Source organism: Hemibagrus wyckioides, linkage group LG05 (assembly GCF_019097595.1).
Source record: "Hemibagrus wyckioides isolate EC202008001 linkage group LG05, SWU_Hwy_1.0, whole genome shotgun sequence".
Lineage (NCBI taxonomy): Eukaryota > Metazoa > Chordata > Actinopteri > Siluriformes > Bagridae > Hemibagrus > Hemibagrus wyckioides.
In genome coordinates this window covers 23,957,413-23,969,072 of record NC_080714.1, presented here as the reverse complement: position 1 = coordinate 23,969,072, position 11,660 = coordinate 23,957,413, and the positions used below count along the sequence as shown (strand labels likewise).

Below are 11,660 nucleotides of genomic sequence, written 5' to 3'. Positions count from 1 at the left end.
CACAAATATATCTCTAAAAGGAAGAATTGAATTACAGATTTAAATATTTATTCATGAATGCCTCTGACGGACTCGTCAATATCTCTAAAACTTCACATCTGCCCCAACAACTGCCCTAAGACTTTCACTACAAGCAAGTTCAAGTGTCTTTTGTTTGTCTTTTCTCAGTACAAGTACAAGCAAGGTTTTTTAAATCAAGTTTTCCTTAAACTAAAAAGGAGGGGGGGGAAAACAGTACTTTGTGAAGGTAAGGCTGCAAAATAAACTTAAACAAAATGACTTTCAAAACAGATCCAATTAATTTACAAAAATAAACATATTTTAAATCTCCCAAAATAAGAATTGACCAAAATAAAGCAAGACAGACTGTTTTAAAAAAAAAAAAAAAAAAAAAAAAAAAACGTACAACACACAGACGATTTATTCCTAAAAACAAAAGTCTGTAAAAAGAAGTGACACTTCTCCTGATGAATATATTGCACCGTTTTAAAAAAATAATAATAATAATAATTGTGCAAATTATCAGTTATAAAAGCTACAAAAGGTTTCATGTTTTTTTTTTTCTAAAATGAGTCCTTTTGACTTTTTACAAATATGTAAAACTGTACAAATCATCACTTGATAGAAAACTACTGTTAACATAAAATATCCATCTGGGGAAAAGGGGAAGAGAAAATAAAATTGTGCTCTTGACAGTCCTTGGTGCTCAGGCGTTGAAGGTACCGGTTCGAGTGTCCTGGACGTCTGAAGGTTTGAGCACAGCCGTGAGGATGGACACTCACTCAGTCATTCAGGAGTGCGGTGGTCTCCTCATTGTATTCTCTAGTCCTTGAACGATTGCTGTACATCATAAACTGCATTGATATCTGAGGCATGAGGAGTGAAGGAAAAGAATGATAGAGCAAACGAGCAAATGGCATCATAATACATGATCTTATCTCTCCACACTCACACACACACACATACACACACAGATATATGCACACACCCATATAGATACACGCAGACACACACATATATATGCACACACAGACACGCAGAGGTATACACACACACACACACATACAGATACAGATACACGCAGACACACACAGAGGTATACACACATATACACACACACAGACACACACAGATATATACACACACAGACACGCAGAGGTATATACACACAGACACACACAGATATATACACACACAGACATGCAGAGGTATACACATACACATATAGATACACACAGACACACACAGATATATACACACACAGACATGCAGAGGTATATACACACAGACACACACAGATATATACACACACAGACATGCAGAGGTATACACATACACATATAGATACACACAGACACACACAGATATATACACACACAGACACGCAGAGGTATATACACACAGACACACACAGATATATACACACACAGACATGCAGAGGTATATACACACAGACACACACAGATATATACACACACAGATATATACACACACAGACACGCAGAGGTATATACACACAAACACACAGATATATACACACACAGACATGCAGAGGTATATACACACACAGACACACAGAGGTATATACACACACACACACACTGACACAGAGGTATACACACACTGATACACACATACACACTGATACACACATACACACTGATATACACACAAATGCACGCACAGATATACACAGATATATATACACACAGAGACACACACACACACAGATATACACATACAGATATACACACGCACACACAAATACACATATAAACATTCAGGCAGACACACACACACACACAAATGTACATGCACAGACACACACAAATACACAAATGTATGTGCACAGACACATACAAATACACACACACACACACAGACATACTCACAGAAACACATACAGATATACACAGATATATAGACTGAGACACGCTCATACAGACACACATACAGACACAGACACTTGCTCACACAGTGACACCACACACACAATTACCGATAATACACACACACAGACACATGCTTATACACTGACATGAACACACTACACATACATACACAGATATACACACACAGAGGGAGACACACACACACATGCTCATACAGATACTCATACAGACACATGCTCACACACACACACACGCTCATACAGATACTCATACAGACACATGCTCACACACACACACACACACAGAGGGAGACACACACACACATGCTTATATAGATACTCATACAGACACATGCTCACACACACACACACACAGAGGGAGACACACACACACGCTCATACAGATACTCATACAGACACATGCTCACACACACACACACACACAGAGGGAGACACACACACACGCTCATACAGATACTCATACAGACACATGCTCACACACACACACACAGAGAGAGACACACACACACACTCATACAGATACTCATACAGACACATGCTCACACACACACACAGAGGGAGACACACACACACGCTCATACAGATACTCATACAGACACATGCTCACACACACACACACACACAGAGGGAGACACACACACACACTCATACAGATACTCATACAGACACATGCTCACACACACACACACAGAGGGAGACACACACACACACTCATACAGATACTCATACAGACACATGCTCACACACACACACACACACAGGGAGACACACACACACGCTCATACAGATACTCATACAGACACATGCTCACACACACACAGAGGGAGACACACACACACACTCATACAGATACTCATACAGACACATGCTCACACACACACAGAGGGAGACACACACACACGCTCATACAGATACTCATACAGACACATGCTCACACACACACAGAGGGAGACACACACACACACTCATACAGATACTCATACAGACACATGCTCACACACACACACACACACACAGAGGGAGACACACACACACACTCATACAGATACTCATACAGACACATGCTCACACACACACACACACACTCATACAGATACTCATACAGACACATGCTCACACACACACACAGAGGGAGACACACACACACGCTCATACAGATACTCATACAGACACATGCTCACACACACACACAGAGGGAGACACACACACACATGCTTATATAGATACTCATACAGACACATGCTCACACACACACACACACACACAGAGGGAGACACACACACACGCTCATACAGATACTCATACAGACACATGCTCACACACACACACAGAGGGAGACACACACACATGCTTATATAGATACTCATACAGACACATGCTCACACACACACACAGAGGGAGACACACACACACATGCTTATATAGATACTCATACAGACACATGCTCACACACACACACACACATGCTTATATAGATACTCATACAGACACATGCTCACACACACACACACACAGAGGGAGACACACACACACGCTCATACAGATACTCATACAGACATGCTCACACACACACAGATATAAACAGAGACAGACAGACAAAAACATACATACAGACACACACACACACACACAGATATAGAGGGAGAGAAAAAGAGAGAGAGAGAGAGAGAGAGAGAGAGAGACACTCAAACTCTCACACACTGACAAACCACACCACACACAGACACATGCTGACACACGCACAGACACTGACATGCACACTTTACAAACACACACACACACACACACACACACGCACAAACCTCCAAATGAATGAAGCTCATTGCTCTTAAAAAACAAAACATGACACATGGATGACTTGCATAACTACAGTTTCCATTTGCTTGCTTGTTTCAGTCAACAACAAATCACATGAATTGCATGGTGTGGAGTTACAGAGTTATCTGGATTATAGCTGAGTTTCAGCACCGACGCTGTAGCTTTATATGCAACTACTGTATTAGTAACATGTTTATAATATATTTTTTTCCTCACTAGTCATGCTGTTAGACATTTTAAAGGTGTACAGTCTTTACAGTTGTCTAAATCGCCTTTTTTCGGCTACTTCTATAACACAAACCTAACGACCCTTTAAAACAGAACAAATACACAAATAAGGAAAGTTGTAGAAATGTTGCAGAGAAATATGAGTGGGCATTTTTTTTTAATGTGTTTGCTTTCACAAATGCAATCAAATCAAAACCGGGAATCCGACTAGGACAAATTCTGGAAATGTTCAGCGCTCTCAGATTTTGCGATCGAAAGGATACCACCAGGTCGAGCGAGAGCGTTCCCAGGCTGCCGATGAGCCAGGGCAGGTGGTGGACGAGGTAGCTTCTCTCACCCTCCCCTCGCTCCGGGTTCTTCACCAGCACGCTGAGCCCGTACGTGACGTTACCCAGAATCACCAGGGCGAAGAGAAAGAACGATACGCCCTCTGTCGACTTCCTCCGTAACTTTAAAAAAAGAGAAAGGAGATGAGACAGAGTGAAGGTGAGAGATGGCAGTGGAGGCATTCAGAGCATGCTGTGAGGAATGTGAAGTGGCATAAAAAAAAATTACTGCTGAGACTTGACTCAACATGGCCATGAACTAGAAAACTGACCAGTATTTTGTCATACATATATACAGCTATGGAAAAAAATAAGAGCCCACTGCCCAATCTCCAGATTTGAACCCTACTGAAAACCTCTGGAATGTCATCAAGAGGAAGATGGATGGTCACAAACCATCAAGCAAAGCTGAGCTGTTTGCTTTTTTGCAAAAAGAGTGGTATAAAGTTCCCCAACAGCAATGTGAAAAACTGGTGGAGAGCACGGAGCCAAAACTCACGCAAATCGGGGTTATTCCACCAAATACTGATTTCTTAATGTTATTTAGCCAAAGCATTAACACAATTTATTTACAAATGATTTGCATTTTGTTTTATTTGAGTTATTAAAGCTCTGCAAATACTGCATGATCTTGGGTTATTTTGATGTGTTGTCATTTCCTTTAAATATACATTCTAAATAACAATAGTTATATTTAGAATTTAGGAGAAATATTGTCAGCAGTTCACAAAAAATGAAACAAAACTCTTCATCTCACTAATACATGACCTGTAAGAAAAACAACATAAGAAACTCATTATTTTGCAGTGGTCTATTATCTTTTTCCAGAGCTGTATATGACCTACAGCGTCCTGTCCGAGTATGTTTACTAGAAAAGCCTGTACTACCATATCAGCCAATCATGTGGCAGTGTATAAAATCATGCAGATACATTCAAGTCAAGAGCTTTAGATCTTAATGTTCAACCATCAGGAAAGAGGAAAAACGCAATCTCAGAGACTCAGTGGAACTATCCTGATGGTGCCAGATAGGATGAACTGGTTTGAGTCACTCTAGGGTTTATGCAGAATGGTGCGAAAAACAAAAAACATCCAGCAAGAGTCACTTGTGTAGTTGGAAACGACATGCTGAGATTCGACTTCAGAGTGCGTTAGAGCTAACAGGAAGGTTATGGCAAGTCAACTAATCACGCTTTACAGCTGTGATAAGAGGAAAGTATCTGAAAGTGCACTAAAGGTGGGCCAGAGCAGCAGCAGATCATATCGGGTTCCTCTCCTGTCAGGTAGGAACAAGAGTCTGAGGCAAAAGTGGCACAGGATCACAGAGTCTAAGTGAATAAACAGCTTCCGTGTAATTACATGTGTACTAAACTGAAGAAAGAAATTATTTGAAAGCTTTATAAGTTTTATTAGATGGTTATGGTTATTATCAGCTGGTAATCAAGGTTTAAGTATCAGTATTTTTTTAAGTGTCACCTCTACTTACATTGGTGTAAATCTGTGGCAGTCTGGAGCAGAGATAAAGCAGCGAGGAGATCGAGCCGATCGTGAAGCCGATGATCTCCTTAGTGGTGAAAGGCTGAAGAAGAAAACAAGTCAATACAACATGGACTTCTTGTTCCAGATAAGCATCACGCTCACGTCTGGACGGACACGATGTTCACTAGACAATCAACACAGAACCAGAAATCTAAAAAAGTTAAGAAAAATGCTGCTGCATTTACCTCTATCGAATCTGCGTTCAGCTGATCCACAGCCAGCAGCGTTCGGCCCCTGAAGCCCAAGGATGAGGTGCGTGTGTGTACGTCAGAGACAGAAGACAGAGAGGAAAATATGCCCAACGTACACAGCACGCCCATCGCATACAGCACCGTTCTGCGCTCATCTACACATCCAAGAGGAAGAATTTCACTCATCACCAAATCAGCATAAGCATGACGTTTAACTTTTTTTTTGTAGAAACTGAATAGCAGTACTACGTTTATTTCTCGGCTGATGTAGAACAGAATCAGAGATTCTACGTGACTAAGACGGTGTAGACAGACATTTGCTGTGATAAAGTCTTCGTTCGGTCAATTGATAAATCGATAATGGATCAATGATGTTGCGAATCTTCCTAAGAGTACTTCAGTGTTTTCCCTTAACAAAGTCTGAGGAAACCAATGTCATGTCTACAAAATTGGCATCATTAAGATGCACATGGGCTCAGTGCAAAAACAAAAAATACAGAGACTTTAAGACGTTACTGTACAACAGGAGACACATCTGAAGTACCAGCATGCTGTAAAAATAAGTTCAAAACACAGTCGACTCACTGGCTGACATCTTGTGCTTGGTCTTATAGAAGGTATACATGCTTAACATTAAAAGGTCGGCCATGACGTAGTACACAGCAGTGTATTTCTGTTGGACAGATAAAAAAAGAGGGACAAAAAATTCAGCAAATCATACTAGAAACAAACAGAAACAGAAAGTGCTGAATGGTTGACGTCTAGCAATGTTTACACGTAATGCTATCCTGAGTTTCTCCAATAATTACACACCGAAGGAAATGCTGTCCATCGACCCAGAGATTATTGACATTCATATGTATCGGACTCCTACCTGGAGAGGAAGCTGGTCAGCTAAAAACGAGCCTATGAGATTACACGAGTCACCTGCAAGCCAAAACAACAGGAACCAAATGGATAAAGCGCTGTCCATATTCCCCGCCTTACACGAGCTGTAGTACTGCCTAGAAATACAAACAAAATATATATATATATATATATATAAATCAGTCATTTCTGTCATTTTGTTTCATCTCTTGCGAGAAAAACTCCCTTGCTACAATTAATTATACAACCGAATATTTAACAAACAATGGAGGATAAAACTCATTATTATTTTCCACTAATAGCATGTACCAAAGTGTTTTATTCCCCTTATACCACAGCGATTTGCCAATTACAAATGTTCAGAAATAATGAATCAGACTTCTAGTATAATTTTTGTTATGCTATAAACAAATACAAGAAATACAAGAAATGAAAGTAAAAAAACCCACATGACTGCAGTGCCAAATAAAAACCAAGCGGTTCATGGGATTCAGACAGCTTTACCGTCAACACAAAAACTGGATTTTGCCAGATCTTATGACACTATATCAGTTTAAAAATTTTGTCGACATGTTTTCCCACTACAAATGATACATATCAGCTATGATCCACTGATTAAATATAAGTGGGGATCCATTTAATAAGTAAAAGTAAAATTAGCAAACTGATGATGATGATCCTAAGAAGCAAAAAACCAGACACATCTTGGATGACTGACTACATTTAATTTAAACTCAAACATGATATGGAGGAATTTTACCAGATTATGATTAAAACAAGGTTTAGTGTGAATGAATGATAAATTCAGGAAGTTGGACTTACGGGAATGAGGACACGATGAAGCAGGCGATAGACAGCAGACCCAGGATCACACTGGCCATGTCACGGGTATCCTGAGTGCATTCTCCGAGCGCGGACCAAATCCATTCTGAGCCATTCGGGCAAAGAGAGCTGAAATTACCCTCATCACTGGACAGAAAGGTCCTGCTGGACAGAACAATATCTCCGTCTGACATGTCTGTAAAAAAAAAAAAAAGACAGGATAAATTCTACTATATTCAAAAGGGTCAGTTTATAATCTGCTAATATAAGCAATAAAACAATAAGGTGTGCTATTATTATAATCATGTGTCCAGATGTGGTGTGTCCAGACACCTAGCTAATTTTACATAGTTAATTTTACTACACCAGGTTGACTCTTTTCCAATAACCATAAGTGCTCATTCCTCATCTAGTACAATATTTCACCGACAATTACAATTTGTAATTTATTTATGAAAGACGTATCTTTTCAACCGGTGTGTTGTTTGATGTCTGTGACACCAGTTAGTTCTGTTTATCACTTCTGTTAGAGCTATAACAAACTGCTCTTGAAATCAAAACGCAGCTTGTCGCAATAGCGAGAAAAACAACAGGAAATAGAAATGCTCTCAGCCCTGAAATTTATCCCGTGATAGTAAACTTTCGGACTGTTATAAAACCCTGACCTTGCAGGATCTGTATCATTCTGTACGATGTTTATAAGGACAAAAGTGTTCACGCATTTGTGTTGGATAACAAACATTAGGAGGACCAATGATAGGCAGGTATTACCCTGAACTAGACAGACAGACAGACAGACAGACAGACAGACAGACAGACAGATAGATAGATAGATAGATAGATAGATAGATAGATAGATAGATAGATAGGTTTATAGATAGATAGATAGATAGATAGATAGATAGATAGATAGATAGGTTGATAGATAGATAGATAGATAGATAGATAGATAGATAGATAGATAGATAGATAGGTTGATAGATAGATAGATAGATAGATAGATAGATAGATAGATAGATAGATAGATAGGTTTATAGATAGATAGATAGATAGATAGATAGATAGGTTTATAGATAGATAGATAGATAGATAGATAGATAGGTTGATAGATAGATAGATAGATAGATAGATAGATAGATAGATAGATAGATAGATAGATAGACAGACAGATACAACTTTGTCATTGCAAAGTACAGGTACATAGCAACAAAATGCTGTATAACTTATTAACCTGTTATAATGCTGTAATTAATTATTAATCACAATCACACTGAAAATTATTACGTTATTCATTAGTAATGCGTAGAAATGTACATTTCTTTTTATAAAATCAAAAGATCCTCATACAACAAACTTCACCAGTTTCAATCTTTACCATAACTACATGCCTAAAAGCTTTCAAACAAACACAGAAAGTAATTTTTAATCCTTTTTTATTTTATTTTTAATCCTGTTCCTCAACGTTGGCAGCCAATAAAATATAATAAAACAAAGCTAGAGACATATCTGTTTGAAAATATGTTATAACAATGTTATATGACGCCTTTAACAGGCTATGTGTGCGTTATTACACTCCAAGAATAGCAGCTTGGAAGTATGTCAAAATATTTCAGACAAAATACATCACAGGTGTCATTTCCCGAGGAAATCCCCATCATATCAACATTATTATTCGTTTTAATTGGTTAAATAACTTTATCTGTTACTATAGAAAACGATATACATCACACAGGCGCATTAAATATAAACTTGTGATTTTCCTTTAGGCCGGAACTACAGTCCGAGACACTGTTAGTGAATATACCGGCCCTGGTAATAACCACAGCTGGACAAATGGAGATTTAGACAGATAACTGAATAAAAAAATTGCCATGATCACGTCTAATAAAACGGCTGAATTTGTTTCTGTCCACAGCAATACAGAAATTAATCCTACCCGGATCTCAGCTCGTCAAGGCTGACAGAAAGGCGATCTGTCCCGCGAGTGCGCTTTTTGTACAGAAGATCAAAACAAAGTCGAGAATTGATCCCTCAGTCGATTCTGATTGGCTAGCTTATGCCCGACGTCACAACTGTGCGTCACCTCAACGCTTACGCTACACACTTACGTCCTATTAGACATCTGGTGCACTAGTTAGGGCATAACGGTTACGATAACACAATGACTAATGTAGTGCACAAAACTAGGCAATGAGTAGGACATTTGAAATTCGACCAATGGGATTGAGACATACCCGGAAAACACTGACGGAAAACTATATTTGTGGTGCACGCCTGGAAAACGATGATCTATATGAATTAGAATTGGGATAATGTTTGTATTTAATTGGTAACTATAGTGCGACTAGTTGGAATAATAATAGTTGGCCAGATTCAGAACCCGTAGCGTGCTGCAATCCCGTTTCCTTATATCGAGAAGTCGGTGTCGAAAAAACAAAGCCGCTTGTCCTGAATCTAGGACTGTTCTCCCTCCTATTCCAGGTGCTGGGAATCAATTGAGTCGAATCAAAGAATCGATTCCATACAGTCAAGTTCTCGATTCCGAAAACGAAAGCGGCATTAATGTGACACGAATATTTATAAACGTAATGTAGTGTCACCTCAGTTTGAATTGTTTTGTTAAATAGTTTCTGATAGGTATGAAATAAAAAGCTGTTCGTCCAGACTCGAGAGTGTGGGACTTGCTGAACTTTTGATTCACCATTTTATGACTTTTGAGATTAAGTCTTCCTTCATTTGTAGCTGATTGTTATAAAGTATAGTGCAATGACAGAGTAAAAATATGATCATCATGATTAAAAAAAAAAGAACAACAACAATAATCATCATCCTCACCATTTTTAAAACTAACTTATTTTACGTTTTCTGTGCGCGAGCTTAGAGTCACACGGAATCAGAGAATCGATTCTTTTTGCAGATTAATGTAGCTAACATGTCCACTTTTGGCGAACCGACTCATTTGCCATAGGCTGGAGTCTCACAAATAAAATGAGCTAAATTAACCTTTTTGCACCTGTGTCATGAAACAGATGTAGCTAACAATCCTTGCTCACTCACAATATCGCTTTTTATAGCAACACATGCGTTTTCTGTACGCGAATCAAATTCACGGTTAAGAATCGACTCCTATCCCCGAGAGTCAACTCGCTATTCCCAACACTGGAAATCGGAGAATCGATTCTTTCTGCGATACCCTAGACGCTGTACATCCACCTGCATTTCCCCCTCGTTTACCATACAAAATCATTCCGAAAGGACAACCACTTTAAATCTAAATTCTCTTTATAGAATTTCCCATGTGTGTCCTCATCATACAGAACCGGCTTACAAAATGAACAAAAAAATAGGTTTTGTTATTGAATATAAGGTGTAATAGGAATTAAAAAATAAAACACTAAAGTGCTCACAGTTTACCTTTCGTATCTAAGGACCTTTCCGGAGCCCTATGCGTCTGGATCTCCAGCACCCTACTACTGACTATATCCAGGAACGAAACAATGGCTTGAACGCCCCTATGTAGTGCACTAAATGTCCTATAGGGTGTGATTTAGGTTGCAACCCCAGACGTCACCTGACTGCCTCTCATATGATCAAAAGATTTGCAATTCAGCACAGTAGATTTCAGTGACCACAGAGGAACTCAGGGGTTTATTCCGACTATCCAGATGAAGTTCCGCTTTCCAAGTGCTGACCATGATGCACTACTTTTTCTGATGGTAATTTTCCTAACAACAGAACAAATCACTTGTTGAAGGGTTGCTGAAATCTTGTATGATCTAGTAGCATACCACAATATTCGTTATAATTTAAAAAAAATACCCGGATGTTTAATCATGTCCTTTGGAAATAGGAAAAATTAGAAGATTAGACACATTATTTTAAGCAAATATCCCTTCTAGAAAAGGAATCCAGGCTCTTTTCAGCGAGTCGCGTCATTTGGTTCAGCTCACTCGTATGA

At 39.0% G+C, this 11,660-nt stretch overlaps 1 protein-coding gene across 2 annotated transcripts; it reads right to left on the bottom strand.

The window, feature by feature from the left end:
- Nucleotides 1-377: 377 nt before the first annotated feature.
- On the bottom strand, nucleotides 378-11,222 carry slc66a1 (solute carrier family 66 member 1). 2 transcript variants are annotated; one of them, XM_058389939.1, is made up of 8 exons: nucleotides 11,117-11,222; nucleotides 7,703-7,898; nucleotides 6,888-7,017; nucleotides 6,599-6,686; nucleotides 6,008-6,168; nucleotides 5,770-5,862; nucleotides 4,222-4,407; nucleotides 378-866 (listed from the first exon to the last, which is right to left on the bottom strand). In XM_058389939.1, exons 2-8 carry the CDS (start codon nucleotides 7,894-7,896, stop codon nucleotides 783-785), a joined length of 936 nt encoding a protein of 311 aa, XP_058245922.1. In that variant the 5' UTR covers nucleotides 7,897-7,898; nucleotides 11,117-11,222; the 3' UTR covers nucleotides 378-782. The 2 variants fall into 2 exon arrangements, with proteins under 2 accessions (XP_058245922.1, XP_058245921.1); XM_058389938.1 differs by lacking the exon at nucleotides 11,117-11,222 and adding an exon at nucleotides 9,639-9,793.
- Between the last annotated feature and the right edge of the window lie 438 nt (nucleotides 11,223-11,660).